At 36.2% G+C, this 23017-nt stretch overlaps 1 protein-coding gene across 4 annotated transcripts in view; it reads right to left on the bottom strand.

The window, feature by feature from the left end:
• Window positions 1-23017, bottom strand: part of TRAPPC8 (trafficking protein particle complex subunit 8) — a 114562-nt gene that overhangs the window by 29717 nt on the left and 61828 nt on the right. For 2 of the 4 annotated variants that reach the window (XM_049619525.1, XM_049619526.1), the window contains exons 23-29: window positions 21826-21894; window positions 21679-21737; window positions 19318-19491; window positions 16392-16493; window positions 11952-12097; window positions 6337-6426; window positions 2558-5405 (exon numbers count right to left, since the gene is read on the bottom strand). In XM_049619525.1, coding sequence (XP_049475482.1) covers window positions 5171-5405; window positions 6337-6426; window positions 11952-12097; window positions 16392-16493; window positions 19318-19491; window positions 21679-21737; window positions 21826-21894 — 875 coding nt within the window. In that variant the 3' untranslated portion in view covers window positions 2558-5170. The other 2 variants (XR_007455270.1, XM_049619527.1) reach the window with 2 other exon arrangements.

Raw genomic sequence — 23017 nt, 5'->3', positions numbered from 1 at the left:
CTAATTGAGCATAAGAGCTATTGTAAACTGAATTTTTATTTCAATATCCTTAAGTAGAAAACTAATCTTTGAACAATTTGCCATATTTTAGGGGCTTATGGTTAAAAAAACTGGCCTAGCAACCTAGAACTTTTAAAGAATAATATTTCTATGATGTGACTAAAAATTAGATAGAAACAAACTTGATAAAAAAACAGTGCTTTGCAGGCTCCCTACGGCAATGTTTCCTAAAGTGTGGTGGACAGGCCCCCTCATTAGCTTCAGGACTTGTTAAAAACCACAAGATTAAAAAAAATTTTTTTAATGTTTATTTATTTTTGAGAGAGAGAGAGAGAGAGAGAGAACGAACAGGGGAGGGGCGGAGAGAGAGGGAGACACAGAATCTGAAGCAGGCTCCAGGCTCTGAGCTGTCAGCACAGAGCCCAATGTGGGGTTCAAACTCATAAACTGTGAGATCATGACCTGAGCAGATGCTTAACTGAATGAGCCACCCACATGCCCAAAACCACAAGATTTAAAAACAATAAACAAACAAACCTCAACAACAAAAACAAGATTCCACACTCAAACCAAACCAACAAAATTGGTCTAGGCAGGTAGACCATCGATTTCTGGGGAAGTAGTGTATGGAATTCCATTTTTAGTAGTGACCAATGATTATGCCCATACACTTTGAGAACTGTTGCCCTATTGAGTCCTAAAGTCTGGAATATTCCATAAGACACCTTAGCTCTTGGCTAACTACAATAGAACTTCTTTATGTCTATGCCCATACCCAGAGGTCTGCTGGTAAATGTTTATCAACTTACAGGAAAAAAGTTTCTAAGCAGATATTAAGTCTTTGCAGCACAATTTACAAATAATATGTAATATTCTGTATTATAAATTCTATATAGCTCACTGATCCTCACAGAAGGCTTTTGTTGAGTTTTGCCAAACTCTTACACAACCAACTTATGTTGCAATCAACAAATGAGAAAAATTCCAATGAGTGTTGGTTGATATTTTTGTTTACGTTGAGGAAGAGGAAAGTGAGAAGACATGCCATGCCGGGTCCTCACCTGATGCTGTTCATCAATGACATGAGCAACTTCTTTGCTGATCTGGATAATAGTTTTCAGATTCTGGAGGGATATTTCCTCAAATATTTGTGCTATTCATAATGTAACAGCTACCTGAATGCAACACTTTTAACCTACATTATTATATTCCCCATTGTTCTCTGAGAACTAAACAGCAAAAATCAATACATCAAGTCCTAATGTGTAGCATCTGATGCCTCTGGGGTAAATATTCCCACTATGGATAATTTCAAACTTCACCAGAGCAAGACAACATTGAATGCAGAGTCAGGAACAGATGAGCAGTAGCCTAAGACCCAGAAGTGCTTTGTTTTGTTTTGTTTTGGGAGAGGGAGCATGTGCTCGACTGGAGAGGGGCAGGAGAGCGAGAATCTCAAGCAGGCTTCACATTCCGTGCGGAACCCAACATGTGGCTTGATCCTACAACCCTGGGATCTTGACCTGAGCCTAAATCAAGAGTCAGGTGCTCGACTGACTAAGCCACCCAGGCGCCCCCCTGCAACCCTAACAGAAATTGCTCTGTGGCCAGATTTTGAATCTTCAAAGTTATTGAATCTGGAAAATGAGGTATTTTGATCTCTCCTCACTTTTGTGCAGTTCCCCCTAGAAGGTTGCCGGGATACATACTAGAATAAACTGTGGCAACCGCCGAAAGCACAGGGGCTGAGGTTCCACCTGTTTCAGACTTGGCTGAGCCTGGCTCCCTCTGGCCCACACCACAGCCCGTCCTCCTTCAATTACAGAGGCCAGCCTTGGAAAGAGCTCCTCCTCTTCCTTTACTGCATGTATCAGGGTTTTGTGGTAAAATTCTGGGAGTTGCCGGTCCCAGTCAAATAAGCCTCTCCTCTGGTTAGTAAGTTATTTTGAAACCAGACTTTCTAATCAACAGATAATAGCCTTGAAATAATCCTCCTGGAATGTTTGCTGAACTAACACATACCATTCAAATGCAAAAAACGAACTGGGGAGGGGGGTGCCTTTCACAAAAGCATCTAATTCTCAGATGTGTCCCTTCCTCCCACCAAGTACAGCATAATTAATTCAACAGCTAAGGAAGTGCAAACTGTTGGTTAGTAAAGCTGACTTCTATCACAGCTTAAAGATCAAAACAGAAACCTGGGGAGGAGGGGGGAAACACAGGGCATGCAAACTCTTCTGAGGCCCAAAACTACAGCCCAATAACCCTGGAAACAAGCAATGGGATATTATCAAACAGCGCTGACCCTAGCAAAAGCATCAGATGGATCAAGTTTCTCTTTGGCTCCTCCAATCCCTGCCCCCACCCCTGCACCTCCCACCAGCACTCCTCACCTTCCTTCTAGGCACTGTTCCTGTGTCCCCTGCCACCGGGAGCCAAGACCTGCTCTTACAAGCAGCCTGACGAATCTTATCGATTTGGTTATTACGGCACTCACAGGTTATTTGCATTTTAATGGAGTCTTCTGGAAATCAGGCCTAAGGGTGTGAAACTTAATGAAAAAATTTCTGTTGAGATTGAAAGTTCTTTGAGCTGCACAAGCCTCATAATACTCAATACTCTCCTAAGTAGCCAACTGATAAGGTTATTCCCGTTTCCTTAGCTGCCTGATGAATGGACCCTGTTTCTTGCTGCTCCTAAGAGGCCCCACTGCAAAGCCTGTCATCAGAGCTCCATCTGCCAGATCTCCTGTTAAAAAAAATTTTTTTAACGTTTATTTTTGAGAGAGACAGTGCGTGAGCAGGGGAGTGGCAGAGAAAGAGGGAGATACAGAACCTCAAGCAGGCTCCAGGCTGTCTGCACAGAGCCTGACGCGTGGCTCAAACTCAAGAACTGTGAGATCACGACCTGAGCTGAAGTCAGGACACTTAACCGCCTGAGCCACCCAGGTGCCCCTCTTGCTGAGTACTTTTGCAGTGAGGGTAGACATTGTTTGAAAGTGACTTCCGCTGGCCCTTAACCCCTGTGTTCTCTTGGCTCCTTTCCACAGTTCCTTCTGGATTCCTGTCTTCCCCACCTCCTCTCTACAAAAGCTTGTAGTAGATGCTTGAGACAGTTTGCTGCAATTCAGTGCTAGATTCTCCATGTACAGATAATTTCAAGTTAGTAGTATTCTCTGTCTAGTTATGCTAAAAGTAGGAGTTGGGTGCGGCTTCACTTGCTCTCCTTGATTTGTATACTTAATTGCAGAATGAAGGGAAAGGTGAAGATTTAGGTAGACATCATTATCCTAGGGCCACCTGGAAATAAACTCTCTGGTTTTGTCTTAAAATATGTTTCATTTCCATTCTTGAAAGTATTCTTGCTGAGTTTAAATTCTGGCTTAGCAGTTAGTTTCTTTCAGCCCTTTGAAGATACCCCCCCCCCTTTTCTGATTTCCATTATTTTTATTCCGAGGTATGCTATCAGTTATGCTACCAATTGTCTTCTGTATTCAAGATTGTATTCCCCTTTTCTTTAATTCCCAGCATTTTCACTACGTGGCATCCAGATATAGGCTTCTTTATATTTCTGTTGTTTGGGATTTACTAAACCACTTGAATCTGTAATTTGGTGTTCATCTTGGAAAATTCTCAGAGATTCTCTTCAAATACCACTTCTGCCCTACCCTCTCTCTCCTCCTTCTGGGACTCCAGATAAACATAAAATTTTCTCACTGAACCCAGTAGGTCCCTTAGTTTCTTGTGCCTATTTTCCAAATACTGTCTCCTTGCTTCAGAAGTTCCGATGATTTCTCCTGACCTGTATTTGATTCAAAATATGTCAAACATAAGGCTCTGTGCATCGGCTGCTTCTTCCTAAGTAGATAAACACTCCCAAGGCAAAGTAGCCTCAAATGTTGGTCTCTCCCCTCTAGACTTTCTTCTAGATTTTGGTCCACTAATAACTGACTATACTGTTAACACTTTGTTTTTTGTAAGAGGTTTTCATCTCTTTTGTCTAGAGTCTACTTTTCTTCAGCAGGAAGGCTAATCACCTCGTCTACCATACCCAGCATCAGAGTCTGCAATGTGGTTATTTTCAATAGTTCAGTAGGCATGATCTTCCTTTCTCCCAGGATATTAAAGAATTCTCCAAATTTGTAACTGGGTGTCAGACATGACATATTTAAAGACAAAATTTGTTTGCTCATGTAAACATGGCCACCAAGGACTACTGGAACAAAGCCTTGTACTTCATGTTTGGAAACAAGGCTTTCTCAGGAAACTAGTTTCTCCTGCTATAATTAATATGGTTAGCATTCATTTTAAATAAAGAATATATTATGTCCTCAGAATTAAAAAAAGGCATCTAATAAATCTATACAGTGAATAGCATGTCTTTATTCTATTTACATTTGTTATAAATATAATACATTTTTGAAAAGCTTATTTTTAATTAACTTGAGATTCATATTTTAAACAGATCAACTCAAATGTTAAAGTTACATAATAAAGAATATGATAATTTAAATGACAAAAAATCTCATATTGTGAAATAGTGCACCCTATACTGAGATGAATGAGGAAAAAAAAGTCAAACTCCTTTCAAAACTATATTCAAAGCATCAGAAAAAATTTTTTTCTTTTTACAAAGTTATGTATAAGCCATAGGAACCACCAGATACTGAAGTATGAAGACTCTATAACCAAAGTTCAAAATGTATTTTAGAGAATTGTGTGAAGCAAGACAGGAAAATCCGTATTTAACACTCTATAGAACTTCACAGTAAAGCTGGAATTTATAGACTAATGGCTTAACAGGAGTATCACCAACAAGGCCTTTCCTTCCTCAAAATCATCTGGTAATATTCATATACCATCAATATGTTGTAACAGCAGACTTAGACACTGGTTTTTAAGACAGGGCTTAATAAGGTGCGTGGCTATGTTGAAATTCCGTATTATGAGCATGTAAATTATTACCAGGGTTTAAAGAAATACAAAAAAAGAATATGAGTATTCTCAGTCCAACGTGCTTTGCATCATCAACAGATTGACAAGTCGAAAGTATTTTGCAGTGACCCGACACCAACCTCCATAACAAGTTAGGTATAACAAATACTGCTGTTAAAACCCATTCAGTAAAATAAAACTGATTCTTGTGGATTTCAGTACAAATTTGCAAGTCATCACACATTATTGATGATGATCAGAGCAGGCATGGAGTTCTGCTGACTCGTTTCAAACACTGTAACTTGGTCCGATAACTTGGCAAATACCCTAGGTGTTCCAAGGTTATAAACACCTGTATGGACAAAGCATGCCTTCAGCTGCAAACTGTGAATCTCCTGGCTTTTAAGCTGAAGTTTATATTGTGTTTGTCCAAGCCATGTAAATGATCCATGGATTTCCAATGCTTCTGGACTATGTGGGAGAAGGAAAATGGTAAGTTGAAGGGTTTTATAAAAATTTTCTCCAAGTCTCAGTAACACATCCCTTTCATCTAGCAATTCTACTTCTAGAAACTTTTTCATGAAGCCAACTGTTTCTTAATAACAACAATGACAACAGCTAGTATTACTATTGCTCTAATAGTCAACATTTATTAATAGTTACTATGTTGTAGGCACAAGCATTATTGCATTTAATGCTCACAACAGCAGGTGGGAAATAATGGAACCTGATTTCAAACCTCAGCTTTTAACCAATTGGTTATCTGTACCTAAAAAAAATTCATATACAGGAATGCTTATAATACTGAAACCATTTATAATGCTGAAAAATGGAACCCAGTATCTACCAATAAGGCATCAATTTATGACACACATAATCATACATAGGACGTGTCTGGATTCCATACAGCTGCCCCAGATCCTATTTGGAGTTAGTTTATACAGTAGTAATCCATTCACGTTTCATATTACTTTTCCAAAAATCCAAAAATTTCTGAATTCCAAAAAGCATCTAGCCTTGAGGTATCAGATATGGAAGTATGTACCTGTATTTTTGGGGTATTATTTTACAATCATACACGCACAAAAAAAAAACCTGAAAAAAACTTCTATCACAAACTTGCTGATATTCAATTTTAGAGTTTTTTATCACCAACAAACTTTTCTGAAAAATTCTGTCTCCAATCAAAACAATTTGCTGCTTTTGGAAACTGCTTGTTATTTTATCACTATTGTAATGCTGAGACAACCCTCTGTAAGTCTTCTGTAACATTTCTGTAAAACCAAACACCCAGGGCACGCCTGAATAAACTTTCTCTATCCACATTAGGTAATTATATCCATAAATTGTTCTCAAATCAATCTTAAGCCACAAAACAATCTTGCACTAAATACATCTTTACCTTGTTGTTTTATGCCGAAGATCAACTATTACATCAACATCAGCCTTAGAACAATTGGAAAGTAAAAGGGTGACTGGTACTAAACAAAGGCTGTGGAAGAAAAATGAAAAGGTTAAGCTGTGTATTTTCTTTTTTAAATCAGCTATCTTGAAAATAACACTTAAGAATACCTAACAGTCTCCTTAAAACTAATTAGATTCAAGTAGGGAAAAAAACTGAGTTCCAAAATCACTCAAGACAAATTATTTGTGTATATAAGAAAAACCTGTTACTACAATACTTGCATCCCAGAATATATACATCCACAAAACCATCTTATTTCCATTTATTATAGCTACTACTAAAAAAAAAAAAAAACAAAACAAAAAAAACACACAACAACAACAACAAAAAAAAACACCCAAGTGTTTCTAAGTGGTTATTTCTCAAAATGAAAAACAAAAGTAAAACTCAGATCAATGAAGAAAAAAATAAATCATGAAAATGCCAACAACTAATCCTGTTCTCTTTACGTTTCTTGAAAGTTACTTTATTTTGGGAACTTGGACTAGATTGACATTTGCTTTTCTACCAAATTTGCATAAAAGCCATTGTGTTACAGAGAATATGAAAATTCTTTCTATAGAACAAATTATGAGGAAAGCCTTTTTAAGTGGACACATTTTCTCAGGTAACCTAGTTTCTCCTATCACTTTAGAATTAATAAATTACTAAAGTATTACTAAGCACAGAAAGGACAGGCAGTGACAGAAGAGGATATATGAATAGACTGGTGTTATGTTCAAATCAAGAATATAATAAATGGACATAACCTGGGCACAAATGAAGCCTGCTTACATACTAGTATTAATATTTTATTCTATAAACACAAAGAATAAAGAGATAGTAAAAACTAGGTGTGCCTGGGTGGCTCAGTTGGTTAAGTGTCCAACTCTTTTTTTTTTTTTTTTTAATGTTTATTTATTTTTTAGAGAGACAAATGCAGAATGCAAGTGGGCTGGGGTTGGGGCAGAGAGAGAGGGAGGCACAGAATCCGAAGCAGGCTCCAGGCTCCGAGCTGTCAGCACGGAGCCTGACGCGGGGCTCGAACTCATGAGCTGTGAGATCATGACCTGAGTTGAAGTCGGCACTCAACTGACTGAGCCACCCAGGCGCCCCAAGTGTCCAACTCTTGAGTTCGGCTCAGGTCATGATCTCATGGTCTCTCTCATGCAGAGCCTGCTTCGAATTCTCTCTCTCCTCTCTCTCTCTGCCCCTCTCCCTGCTCCCTTTCTCTCAAAATTAATTAATTAAAAAAAAAAAAAAAACACTTTATACTAATAGTCTTTGAAAAATGCTAATCTGATGAGGCACAAACAGTCCCTAGAGACCAAACTGCTGACAACTATCCCCCCACCACCAAATTTAGCATTAATAAAAGCATACTACAGTTTGACTAAGGTTCAAATATCTACTCAATAATTCTGTACTCAGTTTTCTCAACTGCAAACTAGGAACAATAATTGTACCTACCTCTTGGGTTTGTTATGATGATTAGGTGAGATCAAATATGCTAAGTGCTGAGAATAATGCTCAAAAGCTCCATAAACAATGTCTAATGTGACTTCTTATTTTGAAAACTATGGCAGCTAAACCCAGTGTTTCACCTCTGTTATCTCTGGTCAAATATTCTTCCTCATATACTTGTTCCTGTATGATCCGTGTGCTACTGCCATAACCAAACCTCCTGCTGTCGCATTCCCTCCCACATTTCTATGTTACATTAAGAACACTCCCCTAGACCCTTAATCTCTATGTTTCTATATCTTGCTTTAACTGAAATTTGGCTGAATACACGGCTTCCTCTACAGTCCTCTCAACATTAGATGCTGTGTTTCTTCCAACAGCTTCCATATCTCGGGTCAGAATGTATCATTAATGTAGTTCTCAATGCCACTTCTTGATGATTTCTTCCTCCTACCCCTTCTGTCAAAACATCCATTTTTGGGTCATATTACTCCATGGTTTTTAATCTTTTTTTATGTCCTCATACTAAAATACTAAAACCAAAAATAGTAACTCAGTACAGCAGATTCTTTGGGGGAGGGAGAAAGGATGAGTATTTTGAAATATCTGAGGTAAAGACGAGGGAACCATCTGCTTGACCTCCCACCTCCCATTCATCTTACACGTCTGGGAAGCAGAGGCATACCACCTACGTGAGAGACACTGCCCGAAGGCTTCTCTTCCAGATCATCTACTGGCTTCAGTTAAAAGCTTCAGCAGGAATTTGCTTTCTTCTTTTCAATCCTGGCAACTTTACTAAGTAGATAACTCATTCGACACCTTCCCAAATTCTTACCACCTCATAACCATCAGTACTATTCAAAACTCATCCATCTACCTTCCTTAACCATATTGTAATTTTTTTTTAGTCACCTAAAATAGCTACCTCTGAAATAATACTGTCACTCCACTCTCTGACAACCATCTCCCATTTCTCCAGCTCTCTCACTCAAGTACACTTCTATTCTTAGTTTTGTAAGGATGACCAACCACTCTGGCCCTCTACATCAGTGCTTCTCCATCTTGGTGGCTGCGGTGTAACTATAATTACTGTTTAGCCATTATTTACTCCCCTCACTTCATTATTTACTCCCCTAGCCATTATTTACTTCCCACTGTGGGACTAGGAGTCATTCTTGTTGATGTGAAGATGAGGCTAATTGGCCAATGGAATATTAATGTCTTTGACGCAAACAAAAGCCTTAAATGTGCTATCTCAGTATAACTCACCTTTGTACTCCAGAGATATGCCATAAGAAGAACATATCCAAGTAGCTGCTGCCCATTGCACTGAGCCCAAAATATACGTGGTACAGACATGAACCCAACCAACCACAGCTTGAAGGTGAGCTGCAGCCAAACGGTAAGCTGATCTGCGGATCCATGAGTATAAGAATGCCTTATAAGCAACTAAATTCTGGAGTGGTTTGTTGTGAAGCATTTCTGTGGCAACAGTGATGGATACAGGTGCATGCTGGTATCATCTGAGGACATTTAAATTATACAGATGCCTGGGTCCTACTCCCAAGAGATTCTGATTTAACTGGCACTGGAATCTTTAAAAATTCCCCAGGTAATTCTAATGGGCAGCAAGGGCTGGAAAAAACTGCCACATTTCATCCTTATCTAGCCTGCCTTGTTTTCACATACTTTGTGTACAGTTTTAATTCTGTGATGTTTTATTTTTAACCCACCACTCTACTCTAGTTTGATCAAACCTGCCCTGCTTCACATAACTCCATGCTAGATTCCCAGATTCTGTGATGCTTTTTAACTCCAATTGAATCATGTGGACAATTCCTAAATATCCTTACCTCTAAAGTACAGCCAAGGTTTTAACTGCTACGGTTAAAAAGAAACCCCATGGAATCTAAGATATGAAGCAGGATAGGTCTGATAAAGTAGAACAATGGGTTACAATGAAACATCGGGGTGGGGGGGGGGGCCCTGGGTGGCTCAGTCATTAAGTGTCTGACTCTTGGTTTTGACTCAGGTCATGATCTCACAGTTCATGAGTTCAGGCCCTGCATCAGGCTTTGCACTGACAGCGTGGAGCCTGCTTGGGATTCTCTCCCTCTCTCCCTCTCCCTTTTTGTCCCTCCTCCACTCTCTCAAAAATAAGTAAATAAACATTAAAAAAAAAAAAAAAAAAGAAACATCAGGGAATCCAAATTTCCCATGAAAGTACATGAAGTCATGACAGACTTGATAGGGATAAAACATACCATCTTCCCCCTCAACTACAGCTGCATATTAGAGCAACATTAAGACCTGGGCAAAAAGAATTTTATAAATAATTTAAATGGTTAAAATTTTTAAAAATCTGACAACAGTGGTGGTAAAGATATGAAACAAAGGGAACTGATGGTGAGTTGTACAAGATGGTCAAACTATTTGGAAAAATTCCTAGATAAGCATGCAAAAATAAGGGGGGCTGGGCAAGTTCACATAAACCAAGAGATTATACACAAGATTATTCACAGCAGAATTCAAAATAGCTCAAATATGAAAATAATCCCAAAGTCCATCAAGAGAGTAAATTATTCCAGTGCATTCAAACATATTCATATGGCAATGAAAATGCTATAGCTTCATGCAGTGGCTGACAATTACTAACATAATATTAAATGAAAGCAGCTGGACATAAAAAGAAGATACTCTGTATAATTCCACTTATATAATAAAGTTCAAAAAATGCCCCATGAAAATCAAAATTAGAGATGCATATAAACTTAGTTGGGAAAATTATAAAAAGCAGCAAAGAAATGACTACCAATATGGGGGGGGGGGGCAGGGTAGTGACTGTGACGGAGTACCAGCGGGCTTCTGTGATGCTACCAATATTTTATTTCCTGAATACAGGTAGTTTGGTTATTTGGGTGTTAATTTTGTGGGGGGTGGGGAGGAAATAACTGTAGTCACTCATTGTCAGATCCAATAAGTAACCTTTTCATCCTTTTACTATTTGACATTTTTGCAGCATTTTAAACAGTTAACCCATTTCTCTCTCACTGAACTTTTGAGATATCACTTTCTCATTGATCTTTTCTTCCTAATTACTTCTCAACCAGTCTTTTTCACGGATTTCTTTTTCCTTAGCTTTTCTCTCAGATGTCACTGTTCTGTAGGTCACTGTTCTCTTTTTGTTCTATCCCACCTCATCCCCACCCTACCCAGGGTGACTTCACCAAAATTCATACCTTCAATTTTCACTTATAGACTGATTCTAATAGACTTCTCTCCATGTTTTTATACCTGCAAACCAGCAACTTTTTGAAGTGTCATCTGATTTAGGACTTTTTATTTACAGAACCTTAAGTTTATATAATCAACCTACTTACCAAAATCGCAAATACAGATGCCCCTTGAACAATACAGGGGTTAGGGGTACCAACGCCCACACGATCGGAAATCATATACACCTTCTGACTACCTTAACACTTAACTACTAATAGCCTACTGTTGACCCAAAGCCTTACCAATAACATAAACTGTCTATTAATGCATATTTTGTATGGTATATGAATTATATACTATATTCTTATAATAAAAGCTGAAGAAAAGAAAATATTAAGAAAACCCTTAAGAGAAAACACATTTACAATAAAAAAGATCATGTATAAGTAGACCCACACAGTTTGAACTTCATCGTTCAACTGAACTGAACATCATTCCCCAAGAAGTTTGGCACTTAGTAAATCTTAAGTAAATGATGCTATTAAAACTTGAACTGTTTGATGAGTCTATACTATAGTCATTTCTTACAATTAATTTGTGTCCAACACAAAAACAAATAACATATTTTTTCCTTGTTTTTGACTTAGTGATAAACTTGCCCACCAGAAACTTTTGGCAATTGAGGTGTCTAAGGCAAATAGCCATCTCTAACCACAGGTGCAACATACAGTAATCAGAGTAAAGGGTAAAATATTTAAGAGCACTTTACAGATACTCAATATTATTCTAAATTTCTTCATCAATATTTGGGTTAATGCTATAGTTTAAATAAATAAGAGTCTCTGCGTGGGTGTGCGCATGTAGAAAAATTTTAACAAAAATAAGCCTCAGACCTTTTTTGATGAAATGGATGATTAAATGATTCTGGATAGTGAAGACTCGTTTTAATGAGATTAGAAAGCTGCTCTACTGACGGTCTTAAAGGAACTGTAGTGTTTTCTGGCCTGAAAAATTTTAATAGTTCCATTTCTGGTGGTTCCTGAGAAAAGAAAAAAATATACATATGACAATAAAAACACTGTCTTGTTAAAATATAGCATAAACAAAAGTAGTAAAAAACAGCTGAGATAACGGAAAGCATGAACAATACTTTCTGCTGTTATTTAAACCAATAGAATCATCTGCGATATAATCTAGGATAAAGAATTTAGACTCAGGGGCGCCTGGGTGGCTCAGTCGGTTAAGTGTGTGATTCTTGATCTCAGCTCAGGTCATGATCTCGCAGTTTGTGAGTTGGAGCCCCATGTCAGGCTCTGCACGGACAGTGTGGAGCCTGCCTGGGATTCTGTCTCTCCCTCTCTCTGTCCCTCCCCTGCTCATGCTCTCTCCCTTTCTCTCTCAAAATAAATAAATAAACTTAATCTAGGATTAATTAGAATCTAGGATCAGAATCATTTATTCATTCCTTATTTATTATGTGGAGTTAGACTTGAATTCCAACAACTTCACATATTAGTTCTGTGATCTTGGATAAGGCATTTAATGTCTTAAGACTTAATTTCCTCATTTATAAAAAAGTCTCATAATAATTTCAAAATCTGTTGTGGGTCTCATCTAGTAAAATTCCTTATTACTTAGTACTTAAGCTACAGACATTCAATTGTATAGCATCTGTTTTAATAAAAAACTAAAGTTGCCTTAAAATTTCATTTTGAAAATAGACTGCTGTGTTTTATAGATTGTAATCCTTCATCTGTATTAACTGAAGGTTAACACACATGTAAAAGTCTCAATATAGCCAATGTCAGGCATACTGTAAACATTTCAATATCATTATCATCTAAATGAAAACAGAGAGTATTGTCCCCTTTCTAGTGGTATTTTTTTCTTAGCCATTTTTTCTCCATTTCCCTTTACCATCCAGGAAAATTTTGATTTTTAATTTCTTGCTAGCCTAGCTGGACATTGATCTACACCAGGGATTGGCAAACTACAGCCCATGGACCAAATTCAGCCTGCCTCCTGGGTTTTTTGTTTGTTTGTTTGTTTTTTGGAAAGAAAGTTTTATTGACCCATAGCCATATCCATTTGTTTACATACTGTCATACGGTTACTTCTGGACTTCACCAACAGAGATGAGTAATTAAGACAAAGACCTTCTGGCCAGTAAAGCCTAAAATATTACCTACCATCTGCTTATTCTTAGAAAAAGTTTGCTGATCCCTGATCTATATAGCTGTAAAAGTAAGACCTAAATTGCTTTTGATTTATAAGTCAGAGAAAAGTGACTAGAGGTTTACGCTGGAAGAAAGAAGAGAACGGAAGCAGAATTTCTGGGGTGCTGGTTATGTTCTATTTCTTTATCTGGGTCCTGGTTATACTGGAGTATTCAATTTGTGAAATTCAATGAGCTATTCAACTGTTCTGTATTTATCTTACACTTCAATTGAAAGTTCAAAAAATGTATTTTTTAATATATTCCAATCATCGAAAAATAAGCTATTATTTGAGACTTCTAAGTTATACTAAATAAATTTCTATATGCCACTTATTAGGAGGAAAATACATGAACAACAGCCATGAAAAGGATACCAAAGGCCCAAGCTAATTTACTAAGAGAATACTTAAAAGAGTTTCCCCCTCTCGCAGCTTTAGAGTAGCAAAAAGTATTTTCACAATCAGCACTAAATATTTGTGCAGCAGTTTGGTAATAAGGATTTGATTCTACCTTATGACATTTCTACCACAAGACAGACAAGGTGTAAAGAATTATCATCCTGGTTTTACAAGTGAGTAGTAAGCTAAAGTTCATTAAGTTATGCAAGTAATTTATACTAGATCATCAATCTGAAAGTTTTGGGGCTCCAAATCTATCATTCACAGTATGATGAAACCGCTTTATGTCCCAAGCTCAGTTAACCATATAAAGAGAATATAAAATATTTCAAAAGTGAAATACAGAGAAATAAAAAGGATATGCTATTCATGGTACATAAAATGAAAATATCACTTTTTTTTAAATGTTTATTTATTTTTGAGAGAGAGAGAGAGAGAGAGAGAGCAGGGGAGGGGCAGAAAGAGATGGGGACAGAGGATCTGAAATGGGCTCTGCATTAACAGCACAGAGTCTGATGTGGGGCTCAAACTCAGGAACTGAGAGATCATGACCTGAGACAAAGTCTGATGTTTAACTGACTGAACCACCCAGGTGCCCCAAGAATACAAATATATTTTATATAAATCATTTCTGGGGTACCTGGGTAGCTCAGTCAGTTGAGCATCTGACTTCAGCTCAGGTCATGATCTCACGGTCTGTGAGTTCAAGCCCCGCGTCGGGCTCTGTGCTGACAGCTCAGAGCCTGGAGCCTGCTTTAGATTTGTGTCTCCCTCTCTCTCTGCCCCTCCCCCACTCATGCTCTGTCTCTCTCTCTCTCTCTCTCTCTCTCTCTCTCTGTCAAAAATAAACAAACATTCAAAAAAAATTTTTTTAATCACTTCTTCCTTTTCTAAATACTTATTCTGCCTATGTTTGAGATATTCTAAATTATCAAAAGTGTGTAACATAGACAACCAAAACTTGGGACTTCAAAGGGGAAAAAACAATTTTCTTATATTAAGAAATAGATCCAGGGTTAAATTTGATATCTTCATTAAACCTAATGGAATATTACCATTAGTAATCATCAAAGTAAAAACTGATTCAAGTTGTAGAACAACCAGTGAATGCTAAAACTAGTGGAACTAGGTTTAACAAGAAATCAGACATTTACATAGGCCCAAATTATTTCTCCACAAATTATTTATTAGAAACAACAGTAACTTTACTGTAGAGAAATAAGGTGGACCTTATCAGTGTGACCCATCACTGATAATGAAACAAATTAATATCAAGAGCTTTCTGATGTAATTCACTGGCAGGGACATAACATCACTTCTGTAGTATCCCTGCCAAAAATGTATAACCTTAATCTAGTCCTGAGGAAACAAGAAAAAACCAAAGAGGTATTATTTTACATTAAAATAACTTGCCCATGCTCTTCAAAGATATCATATGACACAGGACAAATGAAGGCTCAGACACTGTCCCAAATTAAAGGAGACTAGAGAAACAGGACAAGTAAATGCAATGTATGATCTTGGACTGGATCCTGGTAAGAAAACACAAACTGTTACAAGGATAAAATGGAGAACTCTGATGGCATTTGAATACGGACTATACAGGAGTACTGCATCAATGTGAAACTTCGTGAATTTAATAATGGTTTTTGTGATTATTTGAGAGATTATTCTTTTTTTTTTTTACGATTTGGGAGAGGATTTTTTTTTTTAAATGTTTATTTTTGAGAGACAGAGAGAGACAGAGTGCAAGCAGGGGAGGGCAGAGAGAGAAGGAGACACAGAATCCGAAGCAGGCTCCGGGCTCTGAGCTGTCGGCACAGAGCCTAATGCGGGGCTCAAACCCACCATCCGATCCGTGAGATCATGACCTGAGCTGAAGTCGGACACTTAACTGACTGAGTCACCCAGGCACCCCTATTTAAGAGATTATTCTTATTCATTGCAATACTCAATGAAGTAAATAGGGGCAGAGGAGAAGGATGTCTGCAAATTTACTTGAGAGTAATTACTTAAGAATAATTAAGAAAAAAATCAATGTGTACATAAACAGAGGAAGAATGATAAAGCAAAGAAGGTAAAATGCTAACCACTGGTGAACCTTGGTAAAAGGTGTAAGAGAGTCACTCTTTACACAATTCTTGCAGCTTTTCTGCAAGTTTGAAAATTATTTCAAAATAAGTTTTCAAAAATAATGTAAGAAAGCTTGAAATTAAGATTCATTATTTAGAAATGCAATACAAGGTCATGGTTCAAATTACTGGAAATTTTGTTCATATATACGAGAACTTTTTGGTAAGATGAAATAGTATTTTATGAGAAATGAGAAAACATATTAAATACTATTCCCAGCTGCTGCACAACTCCAGGGGCCATCTTTACATTTCACGATATGCCTCCTCTGGAGTTCTGCAGTGGCAAGGGCATGTTTCCCTTCCTCTCAAGCAAATCAATTCTTTTTGTAACTATGAATTCTAGATTCAATACAGAATATTAGGAAACCTCAAGATCACAAGTGTATCTAATACTCTTACAAGATGCTAATGAATTTTATTTATGTTCATTTCTCATTCTAATTAGTCGTCTGCCACCAACCCCCCACTCAAATCTCAATATAAAAGCCTGCATATACCAGCAGATCCCTTTAAAAACCCAAAAACCAACCAAACAAAAAACCCCAAGTTCACAAGAAGACTCAAAGCAAACATTACTATTACCTGTTTCTGAGGACATGAAAACGCTTCTTTTCCTATAGTGCGAAGAATAACATGATGCTGACCTTCCAAAATTAGTTGCTTACTATCTTCCACTACATAAGCCTAAGACATACAAAGCACAAAAATGTTACCTTGCTTGGCAATACCTCAAAAGTAATGAATGCAATTATTTGATGGAAGGTAGAAATATCATGGCTGTTTATCAATTATCAACACGATGGCTATGTCAGCATTTCTACTTTTATTTACTCATTCAATCAATAAAGAATCTGTCAAAATCTGTTTGCCTCAGTATAATACAGTTGGGCCTGGATATTTGAAGGATACATCTTAAAATCTTTCTTCAGTTTTCTCTAGAGCTCTTAAGAAACTAGTGCTATAACACAAGTCTTTTTGTGATTGAACTACCAAAATACAGGCAAAACGTACATGCTTCTGAAATGCCACAGGGTTTATCACCTAGAAGAACATAATCGTGAAAACAATCATAAATCTTATAAGTGGAAATGTCACACCCTTGGAGATATCTTAAACATAAGTACATATACTTAAAAAAAAAAAAAAGGCTAATTTCATCTATATCAAAACACTGGTTCCAGCATATAACTCATCTCCCTCTTGAACCGCTTCTGTCCCAGAGAAAATATAATACGTAAATGGCTCTGATACGCTGTTATTGCCACATTGTGCAAATACAAAGGTTTAAAAATTTTTTAACAAGCCCAATTTTTTTACTATTAGATTCAACAGACACAAAATTTCTCAGCCAAAATGCTATAGAAGTTTCTAAATGTTTATGTTCAATTTTTGTACTCATTTTATCATGACCAGTGACAGCATGTCATCTGCAGACCAACTTGGGAGTAGTGCACTAAGGCATTGGACAGCCCAGGACCTGCTCGTGTGAACCAATACATAACCCAAAATGCTGGACTTAAACACCTGACGGGGTGGACCTTTGAGAGGTTGAATACAAGGTTCTGAGACATGTCACATTTTTTCCAATGGTCTCATGGGATCGAACAAAAATCACCCCTAGCCATGTCTAATTCTATAAATAACAATTCTCCCTTCTGCACAAAGGCTTCGCTTTTTAAAACAAACATTTATACTTGGTTAAAACTGCTGAGTTTTTCTGTGCCTCTTTTCCAATTATTTTTCACAAAGATGTTGTCTGAGCTCGGTTTTTCTCCTGAATTATATTTTATTAAAAGAGTCCTAGGCATCCTGTGTTTCCTCCTCCACAGCTTAAATGACTTTTCAAATTTCATTTCATTCAGTGTGTCATTTCTGCATTATCTAGAGACCTCACTAAAGGAACTCTACCACTTTCTCAAATGAGTATGTGATAAACACAAATACGAGCCACTACCAACTTCATATCCCATTCTTCATTCTATTCCAATTTCCATTTTCTAGCCACGGAGCATCACAATCTTAGTTTTCTTCTTCATGTGATCAGCAGTACTACTAGTAGTGGGATTTTATTCCGGGCTGTTTTTTAAAAGGTAACACTTTCACCCCCAGCCAAAGTTACTGTGGACTTAACAATGAATACAGAGTACAGATTACTCAAAATCTTGTCTCAGTAATATTACAAAGTGTTACACGGCAGGAATCTGTGGAGTGACAGCCACATACGCCACGGTTATAGTATATATTTAATGACTGGTTGGTTTACATTAAGAGGAAAATACTGCTAAGCCCGAAAATAGAATCCTCTTGATTCTAAGCCCCAAGAACATCTGATTTCAAGCTAAAAATGTGTAACTGACCTTTTAAATATTAAACATCTATAGTCAACAAAAGTACCAATTTGTTTAAGCAGTTTTATTAAAACTCATGCAAAAAAATAAAAAACTCATGCCAGCTTAGTTTCAAGAAAGTTTATTTTAAAATGTGTGATTTAGTAAAAATAATAGTCTAGAATATCTGAACCAATTTAAAAATACATATATTGATCATCTACTATGAAAATACCTCTATGTGAGAGAGCTCTTGTATCAGACAACACAAAATGAAACCTTTCCACACAGTGCAGGTGAATATCCTTAGGCAAGATCCTTAATTTCACTGTAGAATTGTTTTTTAAAAAGTAATATATAATTGTATCATATATTCTATGTAATGTATACAATTTATATGCAATTATAAATTTCTAAGATACAGAGGGTACACTGTGCGAAACAAGCCTGCTCTGTATAACAGGTAACTCTAAGGAAGACTAATGCCTAAGCAATCTCATTTTGCTCTGTCGTGTGTGGATCTTATTTGGATATGATTTTTAAAAAATTAAAATATTTTAAAATAATCTGGAAAAACAAAAACAGACCAACAAATAGATCATAATTAAGAAGTACTGTTAATTTGGTTGGATGAGATAACAATATTTTGGAGATGTTAAAGAAAGTCTTCATCTGCTAGAATACAGAGCATTTACACGTAAAATATTATGTCACTAAAAAAAAAAATACTATAGCAAATAATAAAGGAAAGTAAAAATAAAAGAAAACAAAGGAGAGGGGCTAATGGAATAGATGAAAGATGAATAGCAACAAATTAGTGACTGTGGAGTCTGAGTAATGGGTACCTGAAGGTTCACAGTGCTATTTTTTTCCATTTTCAGTTTCTGAAAATGCCAATAATAAAGAATTTAATAATAACAGTTGTTTTCATGGAGGTTAACAAATCTAATATTCTCAGTACCACTTAGAAGTAACAATAACAAAGAAGAAAGCTATCTAATTTGAATTCTTTAAGTAAAAAAGTCATTATAGAACTATTAAATAAAATTATAAAACAACTTTAATATTGAAACTGAAAAACTTAAGCAGAAAAAATGCAAATACCAGCTTACATTTGTTCTTTAGCTTGAGGCTCAAGTATCCGTAAGCAAGGCTTGCTGAAATAATTTAGTAACACATACCTTCCATAATACGACAATATTCAAATCCACCTCACTGCACTTCTGAATCAATCTCACAGCATCCTCTAATGACTGTTTTTCAGTATGCACGGACGGCTGGGCTTGTGGTTTCTTTAATTCAGAAGATAAGCTTCGATAAAAGAAGTCTGCACATGGACTTGCTGAACTTATTATCTGTCAAAAGAAAATCACTTATCTACATAAATGTTTTCAATTAAATGCACCCTACCAAAATTTATATTTCTCTCTATATTTCTGTATAACCAAAATGCTTATTAAAAAATTTCTGGTCAAGTATCCAGGGAAGATGATGGGTAGCTCTAAGAAAATGAATAAAAAATAAATTATTGAAAAGTAATATTTTTTGTGCTATTAAAATAACAGAAATAGTTCTCATTCGAATACTTAGAATACTAGACAACATCTAGTGAAACAGAATGCAAACTGAGTAATTGGTCTTAATGTGGCTCTTCTACTTGAAGGAAGAGAACATGAGAAAAGAATTTTTTAAAAACTTCTTAATGGAATCAGAAGTACAGGATTTCCTTTAATGGGATATTATGTTTCATGGTAAACTGTCTACACTTAGGATTCCCTTCATTATAGGCTATATTATATAGATGCTAAGTTTCAAGTTAATTATTAAATATTAATAAATACACACATTTTCCCTTTAAGAATAAACTATTTTCTGGTAAGCAACTGTCCCCATAGTTTTCTCATTAATCTGTAGTGCTTGGGGAGTTCTATTTACTCAACCAGATTCATCAAAAGGGAAAATGTCCTTTTTTGTTTTTACTTTCTTCAGTACTCCTATACAAAATTATTTGCTAATAAATACAATAAAAATTATACACTTAATACGATTTAAGGGTCTTGATTATGTCTCTAGGGATTTTAAATTTAAAAAAGAAGTGAAAAGGACAAACAACTGAAATCATGAAACCTAAATTCAGTCATTCAGGAGGCATGGCATTGCTAAAAGTATACTTGTTTTGGAATTACTGGGCTTTTGGTAGTCTGAGATATTTCTAAATAACTGCTTCTTCAAATAGTCAAAAGATAGCCACAAAGAGTGAGTCAGATGAAGGCCAATGATAAGAGAAATACAAAAGCATAAGAATGTCTAGAATTATCAATTCAAAAAACACAAAGAAGAAACAATAACACAAACAGTAACATTGTTAACAGTACCAGGGCATGCCTACGTGGAAGTTTACACCCTTGGTCCAGCATTTCTCAAAGCAAATCACCACATCACCTCGTCAGATTATATGCAGAGCTGGTTGAAAATGCATATTCCTGGGGTTAAGCTTCCAACTCTCTGATTTCAGCTTGGGTCATGATCTCACAGTTTGTGAGTTCTAGCCCCACATCGGACTCTGTGCTGACAGTGTGGAACCTGCTTAGGATTCTCTCTCTCTCCCTCTCTGCCCCTCCCCGACTCACGTTGTCCCTGTCTCTGTGTCTCTCTCAAAATAAATAAATAGGAAGGGAGGGAGGGAGGGAAGGAAAAAATGCATATTCCCAAACAAATGCATATTCCCAAACTCCCCCCAAGACATAACAAATCAAAGTTTTGGAGGCGGGAAAGCAAAATTTTCATTTTTACAAAATTCTCAGATCAAAAAGTGGGTCTGAAAAAAAAAAAAAAAGAGACTAATAACCTTAACATCATCTAGGAGCTTACAGTAATTTAGTATACATATTTTTTATTAAGTAAACTATGCCCCATGCAGGGCACGAATTCACAACCCCCAAATCAAGAGTCACATGTTCTACCAAATGTGCCAACCAGATGCTCCAGCTTATAGCAATTTAGAATCTCAGGTCCCACCCTAGTCCTACTGAAATAGAATTTGCATTTAACAAGAGCCCCACATGTTGTGAAAGTTTGAAAACCTACTCTAAGTGATTCTTACAAATAATTAACTTGAAATACCACTGTTTTGGAAAATACATTTAAAACTACAAAAGAGCTTGTTATTTTGGTCTCAGAACCATATGATACACCAAAATCCAGAGAATTATCATCTTTATGTTCCACTGTAACCACTTTCCCTAATAAATTAGTTCCCTTGTATAATCTGGTTTCTTTCTTTAATACCAAGGTTTATACTTTTTTCCTGTGATACCCTCAAAAGAAAGTTAGTTTTGAATAACTAACTAAAATGGCATAATCCACATAGTATTTCTGGTCTGTTTTAGAGCATGAAGGGAAGCAGCAAAACCCAACAATATTGACATATTCACCCACTAAAGATTTTGAGGATTACTAAAGCAATAGTTTTGCCAAAATAGATATTCAAGAACTGTGACTTTGATCCAGAAGATCAAATGCTATTGTGCTTATTTTCATACCTGTTCATTTCCAAAGATGATATCTGCAAAGGTGTATTTTTCTGAGGACTGTGTGGCAACTAAAAAACAGGGGAAAACAAACTAATCATATCGTTGGAATGAAATATAAAATACCATTAAGAAAGTCTGAAAATAAAATGAATTTACCTTCTTTTTCCTTACATCGTATTGCCTTAAAACAAAATTTTCCCTTCTCCCTGCTGGCAAGTTTGGCATCTAGAAAGAAAAGAAAGAAAAAATTTCAAAGATCTTTCTCAGCTTCTGACATGGTAAAACCTAATTTATTATTCAGACTTCCTTAACAATACTGGAAAATAATTCATAATTATAAATAATGTTTAATGAAAAACATCTTTGTTTTCATCTCAATAAAGCAAATTTCACTCAGCCCATAAAAAGGATGAAATTCAATTTTCTTGAAATACATGGTCACACATGTGCTTGTGTGTGTGTGTGTGTGTGTGTGTGTGTGTGAATAAACAATACTCATTTTATATTTATATTTATATGTGTGTGTGTGTGTGTGTGTGTGTGTGTGTGTCAAATTACAGATAAAAGTTTAAAAGATCCGAACCTGGGAACCAGGGAGCCCACAACCAGGGAGCCCACTATTTTTTAGTGACTAAAAAATAGTCTGTTATAATTTACATTAAAGCCACACTGAATTTCTCCCTATTAAACACAACTTTGCAATTAACTGCCCTGCTCTCAGTATACAGATTTTCCTATGTTTTGAATTAATTCCTTTGTACAAATTCCAAAAATAAGGATTACTGAAAGGCTAAGTATGAGTTTAAATACTTTATAGCTTCTGAAATAATACTGTACAATTTTTCTCCAGAAAGAGCAAATATTTTGTCGGCTTCCCTCCACTCTTAAAAGCACTGGCATTCTCATATTACTACCAGGATAACTGACAGAAATATTCTGGAAAACAATCTGTCAATATATATCACAAGTATGTATATTCTTTTAAGTGTTATATGGGTATAAAGTCAGTCACTACAGAGGTATGGTTATACACAGAAAAAAAGCCTACCAATGGCAAAGGACACAAAAAGAACCTTCCACATTCTAGTCTATATGTTTCTGTACTGTTTGAAATTTTGAAAGTGATCATCTACTCAGGCACTGATTTTCCAATTGAATAAAGAAAATGCAAATAGAAATATGTGGAAGGGAATAAAAAGATGGGAAAGAACGGATTAAGATAGGTAATTTGATTCAGTCACTTGCACTAATGAAAACACAACTTAATGCTTAAAAAACTTAATTATAAAAAAGGTACCAACAATCTTCTGATATTATAGTACTATTCTGAAAAATATCAAGCAATGAA

The sequence above is a fragment of the Panthera uncia genome (genome assembly GCF_023721935.1).
Source record: "Panthera uncia isolate 11264 chromosome D3 unlocalized genomic scaffold, Puncia_PCG_1.0 HiC_scaffold_8, whole genome shotgun sequence".
NCBI classification, from domain to species: Eukaryota; Metazoa; Chordata; class Mammalia; order Carnivora; family Felidae; genus Panthera; species Panthera uncia.
The sequence above is the reverse complement of the archived record's forward strand: the minus strand, read 5'-3'. Positions and strand labels throughout refer to the sequence as shown.